This window comes from Halichoeres trimaculatus, unplaced genomic scaffold, assembly GCF_033239565.1.
Source record: "Halichoeres trimaculatus isolate MK-OKI-2021-1 unplaced genomic scaffold, fHalTri1.1 fHalTri1_scaffold_2, whole genome shotgun sequence".
In the NCBI taxonomy this organism is placed as follows: domain Eukaryota; kingdom Metazoa; phylum Chordata; class Actinopteri; order Labriformes; family Labridae; genus Halichoeres; species Halichoeres trimaculatus.
The window spans coordinates 28221855-28243813 of NW_027437180.1; the positions used below are offsets into that span (position 1 = coordinate 28221855).

The window sequence follows — 21959 nt, forward strand, 5'->3', positions numbered from 1 at the left end:
TGGCAGTTTTGTTAAAAGTATTTATTTGGTACAGTGGACAAATGAAGAGACTGTATCAATAAATGCAGCACAAAAATGCACCTTTGTCTTTTTCACACTTTAAGCGTTAAAAACAATATGGCTTGAAATGTCAATGAAGATTTGACATGGATGCTTTGTATGATGATCATAACTCAGTCAAAACATCTAAAATCAAAATACTTAGTTAAACAGCCAAAGTGCCGCTCCATTTTATACAAGAAGTTTCTAGGACTGTTAGTGAAAAGTTAACGAGGACATGGAATTAACTTTGAAAAACTTTACATGAACTGTGACACCACAGCTCTAATAATATTTACCCTGAATACGTTTGTTGTGCATGATACAAATGACGAGGGATGTCCCGATCCGAGTCTGAGTAATTTGATTTTGAGTATCTTCTGATACTGAATCACGAGCACAATACTTCTCATTCAACCAAGTCTATGACCAGGTGATCAGCCCGATTTTCGATCACATGATCTGATCGGGACATCCCTACAAATGACAGTGTGCAGCTTTATCCCTGTGGCACTGAAATGGGAAACTATAAAATGTAAGAACTGCATCTACAACATTCAATACTGTTCATGCATTGTTAAAAGAAAAACAGACAAAACCAAAGAAGGCACAAAAAAACAATCTGTCAAGCAAGAAGATTCCCAAAGAGGCCGTCATCTACATTGTGCATGAAAACAAGGTTAATCACTCTTTTAGCCTACAGCACTTAAAACATGGGAATGGGCACAATACTCTGCATACAAGTCTACTTTTCAGCAGATACACTATTTACAGGTTCAATGTTTACATTAAATAGCATCTTAAATACATGGCCAAAACATTAAATAGTCTGGTATATAAATATCCAATATTTGTCACTTGTCAAAGCCAGTTTATAAGATATTTAGTCTGCAGCACTCGAGAATAAAAGCTTGCAAAATGTTTTGCTGGACCTTTCTGACTGTGTAGGATTCAGTCACACGGAAAGTTAAGGCAGTTCAGGTAGGAGTCTTGTGTTTTTTTTAACCTTGAATAATTTATATCAGTCACAAAGATGGCATGATCTGCAATATAGAGCCAGTGCTAGCACAAAACAATTAGTGGCACAATTTCTAGATAAATCAGAAACATTACATACTTCAAACCGAGGGTCAATATCTATTTCTTTTTTGAAGGCAGCCCCCGTAAAACTCCCTCGGATCCACTTGTTGAACTTTGAGGGAGTTCCCTGCTCCTCCATTCTGGCTGTGTGCTCTAAATGATTGTCTCTGTCTAAGCGGTCTTCGCTTCCAGCTCACATCTTGATTTTGGCATAAAGTTCGTCGATCATCTCTCTGAAGCGGCCCCGAAGCTCAGCCCTCTTGGCCTTCAGAGTAGGCGTGAGCAAGCCGTTTTGAACAGAAAACAACTCAGGATGTAGCTTTATATCTCTCACCTGCACAAAGGAAAAGGCAGAAAGCATCAGAGGCTGGGTTTCCTATACACTTTTTCGAAAAAAAAAAAAAGCGATATTTCTGAAGTTTCGATTAAGAACAATTGCACCATGCCGGTGTTTCCATGACGACCAGAATTGCGCACAACTTGTGTAAAGTAAAGCATAATGTCCGTCCGGTGCTGCACTCATGATGATGTCCATTCTTGAACATTAGTGTTTTTATTCACTGCTCAAACTGTCGGCCGTGATCATGCTAACTCAAAACAAGCAGGAACAAAATACTGAATGAAAATCATAATCTCCTGCTCACATACTCTCACTCACGCACACAGACCTCCCCCCCTTCCTCCTGCTGCTCTCTGACCAGCTCACAGCCGTCCTGATGCCTTCACAAGTGTTGGTCAAAAACACAAACAACCCTAACCCTGCATTGAACATATCAATAAGAGCAGAGCTGATAAAACATGAACGCTGGAGTCTGTTTGTGTGGCAGTGGACACGTGCCAGGAGGTGAGGGAGAAGCGTTGTTATGACAACGTGACATGTTTTTGCAGAAAAGAAGTTTCCATTGCACTTTTGCGACAAAGTTCAGTTTTGAAATGTCTGAAAAACCACCTCATGAGAGCGTAAAAACTGTTAATCCAAATTTGAGAGGTTTTTCTAAAATGTGGTGTTTCCATTACCGTTTCTGTATTGCGATATTTAGGTTTTTGCGCAATTCTAGGTGTAATGGAAACTCAGCTAGAGAGGTAAGAAATATCTGATATAGTAAAAACACACAGGTACTGTTACCAAATAATATTCCTGTTTGAACATGACTATCTGGGTTATAAAGGGGCCAAATACAGTGGAAAATGTTTAGGTTTACTTTTTCCATATTCTATTGAGTTCGTCTTCATCCAGACAAGTGTCCAAAGTCTAAAAATATGTTGTTTTTTTAAATACTACAAAGAAAAAAAGCAAAAAATGAAACTTCTGCTTAAAAAAGCCTTGAAAGCTCTGTTTTTAGAGTGGTCTGTTCATTATTATTATTAGTGTTGAGCATGAAAATCCACTTATTCCATCAGAACCATTTCAAAAGAAAATGACAAGGGCTTATTTATTTATTCATTTTTATACCAGACTACACAAAGAGTCTAATGTGTCAATACTCACCTGCTCAAAAGACTTGAGCCCTGCTTCTTTCCCCAGCCTCAGGAGGTCTTCCAGTATGGCATTTTTCACATCCTGAAGCAGAAAAATATTTTAGTGCACACACAAACACACGAAATTATTATATGTTTGTGCCACTGATGTTAATATATCTCACCGGGCTTTTGCAGAGTTCAGAGTAGGACCCTTCAATCCCTTTTTTCTTTATCCAAAGAGGTAAAAAGTCTGGATCAGGTACCACAATCCCCACCAGGCAGGCCTGAAACATACAACACCAGTAGAGAAAGCTCATTGCTACATTATTTATATAAAACTGGAAAAAGTACAACAGCACAGTTCATTAAAAAGAAATATCAGTTTAAAATGAGAGACGTACCTGTAAGCTGTCACCATGAACAAATATCTGAGCCACTGGATCACTGAGGTTGTAGACCGTCTCTATTTTCTCAGGGGCGATGTATTCTCCTTGTGCCAGCTTGAAAATGTGCTTTTTCCTGTCTGTGATCTTCAAAGTTCCATTCTGCAAACAAACAGTAGAGAGATGCATCTTGGAGTGAAGTTTCAGGTTTTTCATCAGACATGTGAGGCAGATGCACAGAGAAGAGATGAAAGTGTGCTTCAGCTTTTTCTACGTACAGGAAGCCATTTCCCTATGTCTCCTGTGTGCAGCCAGCCGTCCTCGTCTATCGCCTCTGCTGTTTTCTCAGGATCCTTCAGGTAACCCTTAAAAACATTTGGCCCTTTGACACATATCTAAAGGAAGAGACGACAGCAAGTGTGACACTCCCGTTAATACCAGTAGCAATCTTTAGTTATATCAGTTTGGAAGAGGCTTGCGTCATGACTTAAACATTTAGGGGTTATGTAAATGAAATGACACAATTTCTAAAAACTCATGTTTGCATTTCATTTTTTTGCTTTCTGTTTGTTTTTAGCATGCCAGCCATTTTTAACTCCACTTAGCTTGAATCATTTGGGTTTATCAGTTTCAAAGTTTGCATTGCATTTTTATGTCCTTCAATATGATTTTGGTTAGAGTAGACAATTTTAATATTTTTACTCCAGTGTTAAATATACACACACCTGATCCTATAAAATGTGTGTTTTGGAAAGTTACTGAAGGGTATCTTACCTCTCCTTCTCCATTGGCTGCCAGATAGTTCATTTCTGCCACATCAACCAATTTAATGCTATTGCAAGGTAGAGGAGGTCCAACATGACCTGCAGACAAAAACAATCAGTAAACTTATTTGAGTCCAGACAAACAACCAATTAAGCTCGACAATGACGGGATCATCTGATGAACGCTGTAGCTGTCTACCTGCTGTCCAGTCTCCGGGCATCGACATGGAGCAGCCAGCTGTACATTCAGTCTGACCATATCCTTCATAAAACTGTGGAGATCAAGGCATGATTTTAAAAACATAAACAACAAAGCATTCCAAGTTTGTTATAAATAAGAAGAGTGTGTGGATGCAGCTAACCTGACAGCCCAGTGCAGCTCGTAGAAACGTCAGGATAGTCGGAGAAACTGGTGCAGCTCCTGTGATCATGAGTCTGACACGACCGCCCAAACTCGCCTGCATGGTGTGAATCAAACATTCAAAACCTTAAACACCACTCCCATTGTTTTCTGCACTTCAAAACCTTACTGTTAAACGCTTGTTACGGGTTGTTTGATTTTATCTTGTTTTTCTTTTTACAGATTGACTACAAGTAAAAGGTGCTACTCAAAGGAGAATATTTGAAAATTTATAAAATATTTAAAGCCTTTTTGTCAAGTTTTGATGGTTATGGCTTGTGGCTTCTGAAACCACGCAACCAAATGTCTTATGTCTTTAAATCTATTGGAAATGGCTTAAAATACAGAAATGTCAATCTTCTGGAAAGTATGATCGCTTATACTTTCAGTACTTGGTTTGGGCTCCTTAAACACAAAGTACGGCATCGCTGCAGCTTCTATTCTTCTCAACCTTGCCAAGATGCTACTGGTGTTGTCTTTGGTTCAGAAAAAGCTTGATATCAGGAATGTGATAGCTGTAGCTCTCCTCCTGTGGTCTGCTTGTGGTGGCTTTTAGTGCACTGACATCAGCTTTATTTCACTATTTTACAGCTTTCCAAAGTTCTTCGATCAACTTTTCTTGACACTTCCTAATCCGAATCTCATAAAACACTTTTCCCTTCCTGTAAACTTTGTGCTGATATGTTCTGATTCAGCACTCAACAAACAGCCAGACTCAGCAATGACCTCCAGTGGCATACGCTCCTTTTAGAGGATGTCAGTGATTGTCTCCTATACAAATGTATTGTCAGCACTTTTCCCAATGACTGTGGTTGTGTACACTGAATTAGATTGAGAAATACATTGTATTTATATTGTCTGAATAGTAATTAACTCAGACTGGATATCAGTTGCCGTAGTATTCTCTTGTTTTGACATTTTTTTGTAGCTTCTTACCATAATTATTTATATTGAAATAGAAAATTGACAGATGCATTTTAGTTTACATGAGTTGAGTCTGGATTGTATCACTTTTTCACATTCAAAATTTTGGAACAGCTCAAGAAATGCTTCCTGTGTATCGGCTCTCATTACAAATGGTCAACACATCATAGAGCTAGTGGAGAAGACAGATTTAGAGACAAAAACACAGAGGCTTTAGGAGTGAGTCATGCATACCTGTACTTTTTTGAAGATAAGTTTGTCCCACATGCTGTCTTTTCGGACCACACCGCTCTTCAGGTCTGCCTCCTTCCTCCTGAAAGCAAAGTCGAGCAGCCATTTCTTCAGAGGTGTGTTGGCTTGACTGAACACCTGTGGAGCATTCACAGAAAAAATACTGTCTTAAATTGTTTGTCAGAGAAAATAGTTTCACATTCCAAAGCAGTTCAAGTTAACCTTCAGCCAAATTAATGATCAGTCAGTTAATGGAGCAGTTACAAAATACAGGACACCTGGAAGAAAAGTTAACAAAACTTAATGGGTGAATAGATAAAATGTCTTTATCTTTGTCTGACCTTATCGAACATGCGGTTGAGAAGACGTGGAACAACTGGGAAGACTGTCGGCTGTAGAGTTTTCAAGTCGTCCATCAAAAGTCGAATGTCACCTTGGAAATACCCAATTCGAGCTCCATGAATGAGGATGACACCCTGATGAGAAGAGAGATGCTCACTCTTGAGGCAAGTTCAATTTCACCCACTAGAGGGCAGTGTTTGCTTCAACATCCCATTAAATTTCACACATTTATTACACACACAGCAGTATTTTTAGCATTAAAGTTCATGTCAATACTACAAAAAGAAGTTAGTTTGAAAACCAAAGGCTCCTTGGGAATTCAGGGACTTGGAGTTTATGAATTAATGCCACATCAAGCAGATTATCATTTTCTTCTGAGAGGCAACTAAGTTATGTTGATTACACACTTTTGTAAAATGCTTCACTTTAAACTTCAGTGTCACAATAATACACAATCATACAATAATGCATTTTCTTTTTAGCACAGATATTATTAATTTGAGTTGAATAACTCTGCTCTAAAGACAGTATGCTCTTGTTCGTACTCAAAATGTATTTGATTCCTATTACCAAACTCAAAAATAACCATGAGTTGTCAGTGAAATAAAAAAGCACCAGAGTTATTTTAAAAAAAAATCTTCTTTAACTTTACTGCTCTGAAAACATTTCTAGCAATACAAAATTTAAAGTAAGACCACAGATGGCTCAGTGTCCCCCCATAGTTTTATCATAAAAACATGTTAGATCCAACACATACCTGAACAACCCTCTCAAACATGTGAGCTAGGGGAAGATAGGATACATGAATATCATGGAGGTCCAGCATGCAGTGTACCTGCAGAGGACACACAAAACAAAACACATGCACGTTTGCAGCTCAAGCATGGCGAACTGTACCTCCACCACCCTCTCAAACATGTGGGCCAAAGGGAGGTAGGAGATGAGCACATCTTTAGTGCAGGGTTTCAGTGTGCCCTGGACCACAGCAAACACAGGGGCACAGGAGGGGACCGGGAGGGAGGAACAGACACAAGATCAACAGAAGTAAAACAGAAAGTATGCAGAAGGTCAGACAGGGTCCTTTCCAACAGCTCAACACTTCTTTGTTGTCCCTGAGGGCAGGGAATAAGAGGTGAGGAGGCCTTTTCCAGCACTTTCCTACTCCACTGTTATTTCCATTATAGGGGTAGTGAATAGGGGTGAGGGAATTTCAGGATAACTTACAATATGACTGAATACGTGGCACATGATATGGCATACTTTATCATGCTAAGACTTTTGTGACTGCTGCGGATTAATGTCAAAAGAGTCATAAGATGATGGATAAGTGGGAGGAGGAAATCTGTTTAATATGCTGTTTCACTTTTAGGTTAAAGTCTGTATTGAACTCCATCAATATGATAACTGCATCCAAGGATTCAGGGAGAAATTATTTGGTATATGGTATACTTTAAGCCACGACAAGTAGAAAGAGACAATATTAAACTGAGCATTATTAAATTTGCTCCACCTAAACAAAATTTTCTTTATTTTTATTTGACCTGACTGCAAATAGTTATGTCTTTTACTTCATGATCCTTCATGCAAATGTGAGCCTTAAATTAAGCGCCACCACTCATATCAACTCATATTGATATGAGCTGCCTCCCAGTCAGACAACACTGTTGAAAGAGATTAAAGGTCCCATATTATGCAAAAATCACTTTATTAAGTCTTTTAGTAAAATTTGTGGGTTTTGGCTTTCCTCCTAGCCCACAAAATGTGATATTTAAAGACAAAACCTGTACTTAGTAATGCTTGTGAATGTAAAATCCTGACCTACAACAAGCTGTTTGGATTTTGGGGATTTGCCGACGTCATCGAGTCCCTTTTGACCAATCAGGAGCCAATCTTAACGGATTGGTCAACCGGAGCAGATACCCCCGAACCCCCTCCCCGCCCACTCCTCTCCCCCCTGCTGGAGAGAAATCTCTCCTGCAGGGGGGAGAGGAGTGTGGCTGTTTTTGGCTGTAAATGGCCACATAGTTCCATGCACAAGCTTCCTATCTCGAAAGAAGACAAGACTAAGTGGCTAGAGTTCATTTATCAAGGAAATGTGCCAGCTACACTCAGTAAAACTGTGCATGTGTGTGCTAGTCACTTAAAGGCCGACTGCTTTTCCAACTTTGGACAGCACAACAGAGGGCCAGCGAATAGACTGGTCCTGAATCCAGGCACATTACCAACCATCTGCCAAGAAAACCTCGGACCCTGGAAATGTGAGTATTTTAAATGCTTTGTGCTGTGGAGCAGATGTAAGAGCTTTTTCTCAGTGTCCCCCCTGTCTCTGTGTTAGCATCAAGATGCTAACTTTAGCTGCGGTTAGCCTGTTGTTTTAGCCTGTAATGTTACGGTAAATGAGGTTCACTGTTTTCTAAACATTGTGCACTCGGAGCTAGTGGCGCCGCTCTCAGTGATGCGGAAGAGCGGGGCGGTATCAGCGGTGGCTCATTTACATATGAAGGCCGCGCCCACTAAATCAGACTGTTCTGAACAGAGGGGCTATGAGAGCCTGGAAACAATGCTGCTGTGCTTGATTTATTGGCTTTTTGGACCAAAACATGTTTCTACCATTTCATGAAGACATCAATGATCCATATTAAACTGCAGAAAAGGAGCAGAATACGGGACATTTAAGTGAACTAATCAAAGAATCAAACCTTTATGATCACAAGCGATCATTCATCTTCAGATTCAGTCTTTTATTTTACATCCAGCCAAGCTGGTGTGTTTGCTTACCTCTGTTATTTTAATGAAAGCGGCAGTGTTCGAGATTACATTCCCGTGAGTTAGCATGGCACCTTTTGGATTTCCTGAAATGTAATGATTGTCATTATAAAGCTGGTTAATATAAAATAACAGTGTTAAAAGCTTAAAGCAGTAACAGCTCGTGGTATTACCTGTGGTTCCTGATGTGAAGCAGACAAGTGCAAGGTCATCTGGTTTAGGAGGCTGTAATCACAGATCACAGGTCTACACTGATGCATATGAAGGCTAAATAATAAAAGTGCAAGCTGATTTAATGAAGTTATATTTAGTGAAGTGATGTTCTTTTTTAACCAGGGCGCAGAGCTTTATTTCATTTGTGTCATCACAAGTCTTTTCTACTCACCAGTGGTTTCTGGTGGTGTGCTTTACCCAAGGCCTGGAAAAAGAAATAAAAACATTACATGAGAACTGGTGCGCGTACAGGAAGCGCTGATAAAAATCTGAGTTAAAATAAACAGCATCTCAAGGCCTCATTTCCATTAAGCTATGAACAGAACGTGGCTAAAGTTAAGGAGGCACAGCTAAACACATCTGCCATGCTCAGCAGACACACGTTGTAATGTGTAAAAGAAAGATTTGTAGCAGAAAGAAAAGAAAAGCACATCACATTACTCACCTCAAACTCCTTCAAACTCAGGATTTCAATCCCACTCTCTTTCGCAAGGGTCACCAGCTCACTGTCAAAGGCCTCAATGAGCACAATCGTCTTCACGGTTTTTCCTTTTCCTTCCACGCAATCCAGAATCATCCGGGCTTTTTCAGGCACATCGCAGATCACAGTTGAGATAGAAGCTGAAAAAGCAAACAGCAGCAGCAAATTGAGATCAGTTTCAGTCACAATGTAGAGGGCAGTGTTGGCCCCACAGGTCATGTGTGTTCAGTGTTTCATGATTGCTGTCTTGTGTACCTTTGTCGATAACATAGCCGATTGCCTCTTTGCCGAGGGTGTCGTACAGCGGAACCGCCACCATGGAGTATGTGTAACACGCCAGCTCTGATATGGTCCACTGAGAGACAAAACACAGGAAAAAGGTGTTTACTGTAAGATACATTGATCTGTATAGAGATTAGTCTTTTTTTTTTACAAATCATTATATTGTATTATTTTATGATACGTCTTGTTTTGTGGCAAAAGGTAACCTAGAGGAGGAAGACGAGCTCTACCTCTGGTCTGTTCTGGGAGAAAATACCGATGTATTTGTCTCCTGTGTACGAGTGTCCTCTGTGGAGTAGAGCAGAGCCGATGTGCTCCGCTCTGTCTGCCACCTGAGCAAAAGAGAAATGGCTCCTGTTTTAAAGAAATCATGACTCGGTTGGTGATGCTGGCAAGCAGAATGATAGACAACTCACCTCTTTGTATGACTGCCACTCATATGGCTGGTTTGGTTTTCTTGATCCCAGACAAGGACCATCATCTGCAAGTAACAACATACTTTTATTTAAATTCAAAAGAGAATTTAATCAGCTGAACATTAGGAAGATGTAAAGTATTGAAGAGATGTTCTTACTTGAAACTCTGAGCCCTCGCATGAACACCTCATATATTGTGCATGCATCACTGTAGAAGTGGGTCATAAGCTCGTTGCCATCGTTTAACGCTGACCTTCGCGCACGTTCTCCTCCCTTCAAAAATATAGATTCAAAATTACTCACAAACTTGTAAAAATACTGATTACACAGATTTATTATAGTTAACCGATCTCTGGGATAGAGTGGCAAAAAACACAGATCCTCTACGGTACAGTGTTCAGCAGGGAACACACTGTGATGAAAGAGAAATAGATGATGACACCTGTTAGACTCATCAGAGACAGATCTACTAAAACCTCTTAAAGACACAGCTCAGCTGCTCAGTTAAGACTCGTTTGCTGTTTTCCTTTCACATTTACCTCCATAACAAACCTGGGCTCACTCAACTTATCTGTAAGTCAAGACTTCCTCAGAGTAGTTTTTAATAACTCAGTAAGTTACTGAAGGTTACCACCAATAGCCAGTTACAGAAATTACGTTATGAATTCAAGAAGGAGTTATACGTAATGTTACATGATATGTTAAGACAAACACAAGACAAAGATCTGCCCAAAGCCTTGCCCTAGACAGGCCTCTAGAGGGATGGCCAATCAGAGGGAAGTGGGTTTAAGGAGGGGGGGACTTAAAGGCAGCAGCTAAAACAAAGCATTTCAAACATTGGCTGAAAAAATGGTTTTCTAAAACCCTGTTTTCACCAAGTAGTCCAGTTTGGATCATTACGGTTTGGTACAGGTTGGCTCGGTTAAGCCTGGTCTTGTTTGAGCTTCCACAGACAACCATGTCCGCTCATCGTATGTGGTGTGTAAGCTGGATCCGACAGCTACATCTGCTAAATGATAATAATAAAATCCACAGTGAACAAAGGGCAACTATGGGAAACATACAGCAACTTGTCTTCTTTGTGATTGGCATGTGGTTCTTCGTTCCAAAGCTCAATCAAACTTTGTTTCAGAGAAGGCTGTGTGCCACGAGGAGAAATACAGCCGCTGTCGCACGGTAAGTGACGATTCTTTTGACCAATCAACAGACTGTAGGGGTCCCAAAAAGTGGGACGGCTTGTATTGGTTATTTCGGGGTCTGTCCCAGGATAAGTCAGCGGAAATGCCGTAAAAATGCATGCCGTACTGAGACAAATGGAACAGAACCACTTGGTGGAAACAGGGCTTAAAACACCAGTGTGGGAGAGATGGGGATTCTTTTTAGCTGTAAAATGCGTAAAGCTACTACAGGGGTACCAAAGGGACAAAAAAAAGCCTTAAAAAAAAGCAAAATACCCCTTTTTTTTAGGATAATTAATCAGTCAGGCTTTCAGCTGTAAATGAGAGGATCATCGGCATACATTTTAAATTTTAGGTTAAAGACAGGAGGTAGTAAAAGCATTTATATAACCTAACAACCTGAAACATTGTTTTTAATAACAGATTAAATTAAGTTCTGGAAAAAGACATACCTACTGCAAACTTTAAAAAAAATCAGACAAATATTTGAAAGAGTTCCCATATCATAATAACTAAGTATGAATGGAATAAATACTTTGCAAGAACAGCGAGAGAACGAAACTCATCTTAGCTTAACTTTTCAGTGATTAGAAGTGACAGAAACATACAGAATCGTACAGAAACTGTGATGACTTTAATACACCAGCTGGGATTCATGAGAGGATACAGTTAACATTCCTGCTGAATGAGGTCTGCAGACTTTCCTTTTGCTTTTCCAGCAGCTGAATCATGCTTCAGTTATCCCCCCAACTTTCAGCATTAGAAGACACCGGGTAAAAAGATGAATGGCTTTTTTTTTAGTTATATAAAACTCATACAGCACGATCATGTTCGATGCTACCATAGTGGAGAGAAGAGAAAAGGGTCACATACTGGGATTTCCATTGACTGCAGCCCGAGGTCACACGGTGGTTTGAGGGCTTTTGGCCGGGTTGCGAACCAGTATGTGGTGATGGCAGCAAAGGCGCCCATGCCCATGAGCGTGTTGGTGGGTAAGCTGCGGACATACTGCCTAAGATCATCCAGCTCGGGGATCCGCAGCTGTCTCAGGACTTCCTGAGCCTGCATTGTAGTTCTTCACTGACCCTGGAGAGAGACACAGACACAAACTCTTCACACTCCAATCTTCCAGCACGTGGGTCTGTTCTCATTTAGCTCAGATAGTTTTCAGACATGACCCGCAGCTCTGTTCCCACTGACTTCCATGAGGATGTGGTGATGCAGCAGGATGTAATGTTATCTCTTTATCAATGAGCCTCTTGTTTTAGAGCATTACACAGCAACATGAGAGCTGCCATTACTCTGAAGAACAGAGGATCCATTCACAAGCCGTGGCAAATGTTCCCAATACTAAATAAACCCCTCACAATATACTCAGATTTTTAAATCAACTCCTTTGATTTCTTTCCTTTTGGCATTTTTTGTGTGTATTTTGTGTGATTTTGAAGGAAAAAGGAAACATATCAGAAAGAGGGGACATAAAGTAGAGCTGCTAACAAATGTGATTAATCTGTGGGTCTGTTTAAAGGATTGACAGTCATTATCTCTGTTGATTGCTTTGTCGAGCTTAATGCATGTTTTTCTTCTTGGTTTTAGTAAATAAAATATTCATAAGTTTTAGAAAACGGGAAACAAACCAAGCACAACAATTAAAAATCTTTGAATATGTGAAGACAAGCTGTCCTTAGATTCAGCCCCAACATTAAACAAAGCCCCAATGGGTAATAATCAGACAGGGATGTGTCCGACCAATGAGGCCACATCTTTCTTTAATTTTCTTATTTGAATATCAGAAATATTTAAAATTAACATCTCAACCAGCTCTGAAACAGAGTACATGTCAGGTAGTTATCAATACCTCAACGTTTTGCGATTATTTAGCTCAGACTTCCTGCCCTGTCGAGCAAGTTGCAACTTACCCATCGCAAAGTCTCACAACGTACTGCATCAAATACAAACACTCATTTCTGGCACAAGAACAAAATTGAGAAGTTTCATCAAAGAAAAATTAAAGCTTCTGATCTTTTCCATATTAAATCATTGGGTCAAGCCCTATGTTAGTGTAATCTATCATTTAGCTCCGGTAATTTCACAACGTCAGTTTAATTTTGAGTGTCACATCTCAAATCCTCTCACCTAATCATACAGATTTATCAGGCCAACAGGAAATACAGTTATATAGATGTTTAAAGTAGATCTTAAACCTCAGAAATGAATGAAAAAGGTGAATAATTAATAGAGGTCGACTGATATGGGTTTTTTGGGGGCCGATGCCGATGCTTTCCAAATTTGGGCAGCCGATGCCGATATGCATAGCCGATTTTTCCAATTTGATATTCAGGCCGATTGTTAAATAAATATATATTTATCACATTGTTGTGAAACGCAGCAATTTCTGAGCAACTAAAAGAAATCTATTACAACAAGTCGTGTCCAGTCCTCTGAACATTTATTCAGCTTTCAAAACAATGACATATTTTGTCTGAGTAAACACACAATGTAACAAGCAGTAGTAAACATTCACACTCTTCTTAAAATGTCAAAAAAGAAATTTAAACTTATTAATATAATTTGAACAAAAGTATGTAATGTATCCAATTGATTCCACAAGTTTGAGGTGCTCATCTTTTTTGTGCCTGATCAAAAATTGCGTCATTTTATACAATGGATCAAAAATCGGCTTTTTAAAAGAAGATACGGCCGATAGCCGATAGAGACAAATGTCCAAATATCGGCCTGATATATCGGCCGGCCGACATATCGGTCTACCTCTAATAATTAATCTTATTTTTATTATGAATCCTGAGATCTCATTTAAATTTCTTCTCAAATCTGCTCACGTTATTTTGAAACATGTCTTTCTGCATGAAACAACTCTGGGCCATAGGAAAAGTGATATACAGGCTAAACAAAGATGAAATTTAAAGTGCACTCTGTTGTCTGAGGCTAACATTAAAATTAATGTGCTGTTGAAAGACAAGACTTTTAAATGGCACTAGAACCACTTTATGGACTTGGAGTTGTTTTACCTATTTTACTCCGTCAACTTAAACATAAGTAGAATATTCCAACCTGCTTCTGGTAATGATAAAAATGCATCTGAGTGATTTCTACTTGCGTTAGTTCTGAGCTGTGCTTGGTGTTGTGTACAAAAGGAAGATGTGCTCTTCCATTCAAAGACACAGGAAAGAAACATGACTCCAGTCACCACGGTGATATGAGGACACGGGCACAGACATGCTGCACGCCACACTTCTTCTTTCTGTGGGGAAGTGAAGGCTTTCTGGTCCTGAATATGTAAGAATGATGTGTATATATGGCACATTAACAAAAGACTTTAGCTCTGTAGTCAGAGCCTGTTTGCTATGAGAGTATATGACAATATAGAACTAAAAACTGGAGCCAACTGGTTTGCTAATTATTGTCAATCAACATATCTCATCATAGAAACACATGTAGTTTGTTTTCAATCATTTTTCTCCAGTTTTAGAATCAGACTAATTGACTTCACATCAGTAACATTTATCTCCTTTGACTGTCAGATGAAACTGTAAAAAAAAAAAAAAACAGGAGCTAAATTAACAATTAACTAACACAGAAACAAATGACTTCTCACCTACTTCTATTATTAACACCAAGCCCGTGATTCATGGGATCAGTGCCAACTGGGACAAAGTGTTGTCGAAAAGATGCCATGAACACACCACCAGCTCATTAGATGATTTTTGAGGACAATTAAAGAATCCTAAATCATTAGTGTGTTAATAGAACAAGAGGAAATTGTTTATTCCCTTCTTCGTTTGGATGCTCAAAATGAAAACAAAGATTCCCCATCGCTCTTAACCTCCATTTGTCTTTTTTAAATCATAAAATATTTAAAAAAGAAAACCAAAACAAACCTCAGATCCCCTCCACTGAGTCCTGCAGGTGTTACCATTAGCTATTATGTCAGACAAGATCACTTCCATGTTAACTTCAATACAAACTTTCACACAGCTTAATGAATCAGCACTGACAGTCTACAAACAGGGATGTAATAAATCTCTCTACTCACAGTCCCACAGTGTGTTTACGAAGAAAAAGTTCAAGAGTGTCCAGAGGCAGAGAGGTGTAGTTATCTGAAGGCCCTGAGCTGCAGCACTTTCTATTAGAGGGACTCACTGACCTCTAATAGACCTCTGAGCTTCTCTCCACTATGAATAGCTGAAACACGCCCCCTCCAAACAGAAACACAGACGTGTGAGGCAGAGCCAGCCACTCACTGGAGCACAGGTCAAGTAGCAGGTTGATTTAAAAGCATATCAGAATAATATCTATCTGCTGTCAGGAAGTGTTTGTTCTGGATAATAACTAACTGCCATGTTTCACTCAAGTCAGAGTACAAGGAGCTGCATCCAATCATACATAATCAGGGCACAGTGAGTGCTTTTATTGTGTTGTCAAGTTTGCAAGCTGATGATGTATGACACACCAAATTACAGGATCTACACACACTATGTAATAGACATCAACAAAGTCTCCCTAACATAATGCTCTGAAATTCCAGAGTATGTGCACACTGACACTCTCTAATCACAAACACAAAGTGAGCGCATGTTTCCTAACATCAAAGATTGATATTAAGTTAAAATTTGCAACTTCACTGTCACTGATTTTTGTAATCTTAACAGTATTCCGCCATAAGATCTGAAATAACTTACAGGGAAAGATGTTTTCGGTATATGCTACTAACAGAAAAGGATTGTGGGGAAAAAACAGTTAGGATACTATATGTTCTTTATGGTAATTTACTGGCACCTTGCTGCTTGTAAGTTACTGTGAATATATAGTGTGATACAGAATTATGTAGTTTATCATATTTATTTGCCATCTTTATATTTTCCAGCTAATTAAATCCACTTAGCATAAAATCAGAAAATGTAGCCAGCCTGAGAGCAGATCCAGTGTAATCAGCTGTGACTGTGACTTAACACACATGGATCTTTGTGGTGTGAAACAGACACGTGTATCACGCTTAAACACAGTTGAGAATAGTATGGATAGACACAAGTTAGGCTTTTAACTCATATTGTTAAATACCCAAGCTCTAATTATATCAAAACTGGTATCACTAACCATTTTCATATATTTTACATCATGTCTGTGATGTTTTTAAGTTGCAAACTTGATCCTTGTATCTTTTCATATATTATACTTAACTAAAAATTATAAACATTACTGAAAAAGTGCTTTAAAAATGGCAGTTAACTAATGAATCTGTGTTCCTATAACAAATGTCAGGAGCAGATTTTAGGCTAACACTAAAGTGATACCAACGTGATTTTCTTAAAGCTTACATGAAGTTCATGTGCTTTATAAGTCTGAGTTTTGTCATGTATAGCAGCATAGCAAATCCTTGATTGAACACTGTCACAGTGGTTACCCTAAAAGATGTTGTTTATGATGTGCGTCTTCATGTCAGATGGTCAACAGCAGGCAAATGTCTCTTGTGCCCTGCTTGGCTGAAAGATGTTGAAGGCAAAAAGTACTTTAGTAACTCCCCACCACCACTCTCCATACTTGGCCTGTGAGGATGACAGGCCAATGGCAGAGCCAGCTTGACAGTCACCCCACACTCACTCACTCACTCACTCACTCACTCACACACACACACACACACACACACACACACACACAGAGAAGACATTGGAAAAAGTGGGGGAGAGGGGAGGAAAGGGGAGGAGGGTCAGCTGGTTCATCTGACACATAGCAGAGCCCGAAGCCTGAGAGCACGCTGCAGCTGTAGACTGGAAAGAGTCACCCCCAAACCACAACCAGGAAGTAACAAAAAAAATGAAAGAAAGCACATGGTTGGCCAGTCACACTTCCTCTTGCTTTAAGAAACAAACAGACACTCATTTGAAAACCGAAGGTAGTGCAACAACATGCAGTTAACCAGCTCTGGTGCTTAGCCCCGGGTCAAACCTTCTAAGCTCATTATAACCTTCTTATCACTTGAGGATTAACACCTAGAGACTTTAAACAAACAACACTTAATCTCATTTTTACAAGATAATGCTTTTCAAATCTCAGACAACTGTCTCTTAGCTGTACCACAAATCTGCACCTTGTTTTTTTGGTTTGGCTCACAGCTGAAACATTTCTGGAAAAGTATTTACTGCAGACTGTAGTCAGAGAGACATTACATACATTAACATGAGAAATGTACTCAACAGTGCAATTGCTGTAGCTTTAAAGAGTCTGTAAGGAAGCTTTGGTTTGCATTTTTCTTCGCACCCTCTGAGGACAAAGCTGGGCTGCTCCTCTTCTTGCTGATGCTAACCCCCCTTCATTAGCAGTTTCCTGAAGAAACTCCCAATCTATTTACTTTTGAAGGCCATAACATTATCTCACTGTTCATCAAATTTGTTTCATGATTAGTTAAAAACTTTTTTCAAGAAGTTTAAATGAGGACAAGACCTTTTATTTTTTGATCTGAAGGAAGACTTGTTCAGACTCAACAACAGTGATGAAACACCCTCATACAAGAAAGAAAACCAGACACACTATGACACAAAAAGCTACTGTAGTCAAAACTTTGAATTCTTCTTCATGTATCATCAAACTTGCTGCACTCACTGAACTCACTGATGTGAAGTCAAGTGAGAACACAACAGTGGTTCACCTTGGATCTTTCATAAAAATGTTTGATGCTGACATCTCAAATCCATTTTTATTGGCATATTGGATCTTTCTGCATCAGCTCAGCAGGCCGTGTCTTATCGATATTTCAATAGTTAAACATAGAGAAGAGCTGCCCAAGGGAGAATAGCTTTTATAGAAGGAAACATCATAATGGTATTGTTTCAAACCACTGTGCAACATGAGGATTTTACAGAACCTAAACAATGTTTTCTTACGCAGTGAGGTAGATGAGTTACACCCTGAAGGCATGTTGTAACGTGAATAGGAAGAGACAACCTGAAGCCTTTCAATGCATGCAGTGTGTGCTGAGTGACAAGCAGCAACAAGTCAATTAAATGTATGATTATATTTTTGTCTATGCTTTTGTAACTGCCACATCTTCAGCGTGATATCTGACATCCATCTGATTTATCCTCCTGTCACATTCACCTCTGATTTAAGCAAACAAAGACTGACCTCACAGAAGACAACCACGCTCCAGTCTGCCGGTCCTGACCCCCCTGATGAAACCACACACTCCTAGTCACATGGTCACTCAGTGGCGAAATGCACATGGACAGGGAGGGTGGAGGATGGGATTTGTGAAGTGGAACAAAGGTCATGCACCCTTCAACAGCTACCCACAGCATCAGGAGTCACAACCTCAACAATGCAGGACAGGGAGAACATGCTGTGTCATTTCCAAAATTACATACACAGGTCACCTGCTGTCACATCTGAGGGTACTGGGACACCAAGTTTCCTTATGACACTTCTTTTTAGAAACAAATTTTAAAAAATTTGTTTTGGGGAACATCAGACTAATTTTCCCTCTAGACAATAAGGTTTAATCCTCATTCTGTGGGAACTGCAGTGTGAAGAGAAATGTGTCTAAATTCACAACAAGGTGCAGATTTTACAGATTGTTATTACTGGTTAGCGTCATAGCTTCCCTTAATACTAGGATAGAATAAACTCACTGCTTTTGTAGAGATATTCTTATTACCCTTCTTCCCATTAGCCTGCTTTCACATGCTTCTTCTAAACTTAATTCTGCCAGGGAAATACTTCACAAAACACCAGTGGAAAACTTTTCAAAGAAGTTGGCCTGGTCTGAAACACCTCCATGTCAGAGACGCTCTAAACTGTTGTGTAAACATCAGCTAGCGCCGTCCCCTCGCATGCTAAGAAACCCAAAACAGGCAGATCATCTGATAGCGGCATTAACAAGTGATGACTCGTACATCACAGAACCACAAAGTGTCCCCTCTGTTCGCTATAATCAAAGCCTCTCCTGTCCTCAAAGGCAAAAATAAGCACGCTTGACTCTGCATGGTTACTTCACTACCATCCCATGTCTTTAGTGTAACTGCCCATGTGACTGCCCAGCATGACTTTGACAATGTTACCTAGTGTTTTGAAGACTCAAGCTAACAAGGGGTAAAGAAGACAAACACCCACTAAAGTAGCATTCCACAGATTCCTGTGAGAAGACGGTTGCCCTACAGACGCAGACATCAGTGCCAAGCACAACACTGAACTTGAACGCCCTTCCTTTAAGAAAAAGGTTATTCAGCACAAACACAAATCTCTCACTCAAGTCTTAATTCATAGCCGGTTTAAAAAACAAATAAAAGTGACAGCTTCCAGATGCACAGACTGGTGTAAGCATCCAGTCACAATTAGCATTTTTAAGACCAAGCTGCAGAGTCTCTGCTTTGTAAAACTGAAACTGTTTGACCTCTATCTGTCACTTCCAGTCTGCTGGTTTCAGGAAATAACAGACAGCGTAACCGCTAATCTGAATATAGTCTGTCTCTCATCAGTGTGCTGTGAAGTTTGACAGCACATACATGTGTCACATTTGAACAAATGTAATTGAGCTGCTGGCCATGAGTGTCTGCTTTTCATCAACTAAAGGATCTGTTGTGTTGTGGACTATACCCTCCTGAGGGATCCTCAGTGTTTTATCTGTGAGTTTAATGAGTGTTTTGGTAAGCAGCACAGGTCTGACGTCAGTCCTGCCAGGTCTCTTCAGTGCAGTATGTCTACGAGGCTCTCTTGGCTTCAAAGCTCACAATGGGCGAAGTGACGTCCATTTAACGCACACTAAATGTTCCTGACTACACATTAAAACTTTGTTTTGACAAAGTAACTGGGATAACTTAGACTCAGACAACGTATTGATCCTAAGAAGGGTAATGTCAGAATCCATAGGTAAGACAAGACGGTCAGTGAGGGACAATAATAAATTATGTAGGATGAAAATGTCATAAATAACAGTAAGAGAAGACAGGCATTAAAAGATTAAGTCATATCATACTCTTCATTTTATTTACAATAACTGAGATGAATAACATCTAAGTTTAAAAGCCTGATACAAGAAGAAATACAAAGATTAATACAAACATCAAAACTCAGCACTCACAAAACGCTTTCTCATGACTTAGGTTGAAATAAGTGCTGCAGCCATGAAATGAATCTATAGAGTTTGATTGGTACCTATCTAGGAGTATTTAACTTCACTCTGTAAATTATTCCAATAAAGAGAGACGCGCCAATATATCATCAGGCAGTTAGCTAGCTAGCTTGTTAAATGACAAGTTTGATATACTATGAACACAGACTGTAAAATATAGACTGAGTATATCTGATGTCACCCATCTGTTTCTAGTACAGAGTTTTGAAGCAAATTGTCAGCAGTAGCCATATTGGAATGGGGCAGGCTTTGAACCTGCTCACTAACAGTTATAGGGTACCCAACCAATGATCATAATATCTTCTAAACCACAAAATGCACCCATGTTCAGTGTGTGCCAGTAGAGAAACCAGCTATTCACATGCAAGCAATGTTTTTGACTAGGCTGCAAATATTTCTATTAAAGCTGTAAAAATGGTTGCTGTTTGGTTTTAAGTTCCCCATAATATGATAAGGTGATGGGTAACTTCAGCTTGACTTTAAGTTATATTTTTGATAAGAGTTAAAGAAAAATTTTGAATACTGATTTCAGAGTTGGTAAAACCTGATCCAGAGTCAGAAACTTCTTCCGGTTAACACTTCTACTGTTTTGTACCCTAGCATCATAAATTGAGACACTTCCGTTCTAAAAAAAAAAAAAAAAACACTGGATGTGCAGAATTTACTTATTTTGTCAGAAAAAGGCAAAGATCGACACTCCATTGGGCCTGACCCAACACAATGTCCCCAAGAATAAAAAAAGTCAATCCAAACTTCATTTTCACATTCTGATTTAAAACTCAAACAAGTGTCAAGCGCGTGTAACACCAACGTCACACCGTATGGAAATGAATGAAACAGTGAAGACATGAAGAAGGCTGAATCCTGAATAAAAAAAACACCCGCTCATGAATGGTTTTCTAGTAACCTCCCAGTTTGAGGTTAGCAGGTCAGTCCCATATCCTGAAAGTAGTTGATATGGCGCGGATGCCACGACATACGCTTGATAATGGTCGCATTGTCCTCTTTACCACTCGTTACAATCTCATTTTATTACAAAACAATCCATGTGCAGGCCGGATACAGGCAAAGCCGGTGTGGTAGAGATTAAATAGGACTAAATATTTCATAACAAAGTACATCTCATACACTGATCAGCCCTGTTGCTACGTGTTCATATCTTTTATCTGGGGGGATCATGTTCACGCATTCATTTCCCCAAAAACAGACAGATAACAAGGACGGACACGATGTTCTAGTGAAAAATAGAACACACGGTTGATGTGCACATTAGGAAGATACGCAAAGAAGATGTGATTTCGAGAAAGACATTAAACGTGGCTTAATTCTGATCTGTTTAAAGGAAACAATAAGAGGAAATCAGCCTTTCCCTGGGAGTCCGCCAATACATCATGCTTTTGATAACCTCGATAAAACAATCACATGGAACACAGCCGACGTTCATGGACGCTTAAACGCTCAATATATTAAAATGTATGTTTTCACTAACCTGTAGGCAGCGACAGATCCGGAGACCTGATTCTTGAGCGAGCAGAAGCAGCAGCTCAGGGCTCCACTTTGTTCAGCTGCTGCAGCTCTCAGCCAATCAGAGGACGGCACATGTGATGCTGAGCCCAAAGTTTGTAAGAGCTGCTGTAATTGGCTAATGAGCGGTGTCATTTAAGGATGAACATGTTGCATGTACTGTTGAAGCAGCAGTGCTCTGGGGCTACTGGAAGACTTCAAGTTACTGTCTATAGATTTTGTAACTAAAAACTCCAGAGCTATACTCTTAAATAACTTAATTTCAAGGAATTAAACTGGAGCAGCTCTCTTAATTGCTTATTTCTATCAACTATTTAAAGGCAGGTTATGCAC

The 21959-nt window shown here is 39.5% G+C and overlaps 1 protein-coding gene across 3 annotated transcripts; it reads right to left on the minus strand.

Moving 5' to 3' along the window:
- Positions 1-6: 6 nt before the first annotated feature.
- Positions 7-21710, minus strand: acsl1a (acyl-CoA synthetase long chain family member 1a). 3 transcript variants are annotated; one of them, XM_074663185.1, is made up of 21 exons: positions 21592-21710; positions 11834-12046; positions 9941-10055; positions 9783-9847; positions 9597-9698; positions 9340-9439; positions 9049-9224; positions 8776-8808; positions 8564-8615; positions 8403-8476; positions 6522-6599; positions 5624-5758; positions 5286-5420; positions 4090-4185; positions 3927-3999; positions 3738-3826; positions 3242-3358; positions 2982-3125; positions 2763-2864; positions 2609-2680; positions 7-1453 (listed from the first exon to the last, which is right to left on the minus strand). In XM_074663185.1, the coding sequence occupies exons 2-21, from the start codon at positions 12026-12028 to the stop codon at positions 1313-1315; spliced, it is 2094 nt and encodes a 697-aa protein (XP_074519286.1). In that variant the 5' UTR covers positions 12029-12046; positions 21592-21710; the 3' UTR covers positions 7-1312. The 3 variants fall into 3 exon arrangements, with proteins under 3 accessions (XP_074519286.1, XP_074519270.1, XP_074519278.1); XM_074663169.1 differs by lacking the exon at positions 6522-6599 and adding an exon at positions 6382-6459 and having other exon boundaries at positions 21592-21709; XM_074663177.1 differs by lacking the exons at positions 6522-6599; positions 21592-21710 and adding exons at positions 6382-6459; positions 15015-15100.
- Positions 21711-21959: the final 249 nt, after the last annotated feature.

Coding starts and splice junctions, on each gene's coding strand:
- acsl1a (XM_074663185.1), bottom strand. CDS start 12,028: ATGCAGGCTCAGGAAGTCCTGAGACAGCTGCGGATCCCCGAGCTGGAT. Junction 5,421..5,623: donor TCAACCGCATGTTCGATAAG/GTCAGACAAAGA, acceptor AATGCTCCACAG/GTGTTCAGTCAAGCCAACAC. Junction 2,681..2,762: donor CTGAACTCTGCAAAAGCCCG/GTGAGATATATT, acceptor TTTCTGCTTCAG/GATGTGAAAAATGCCATACT.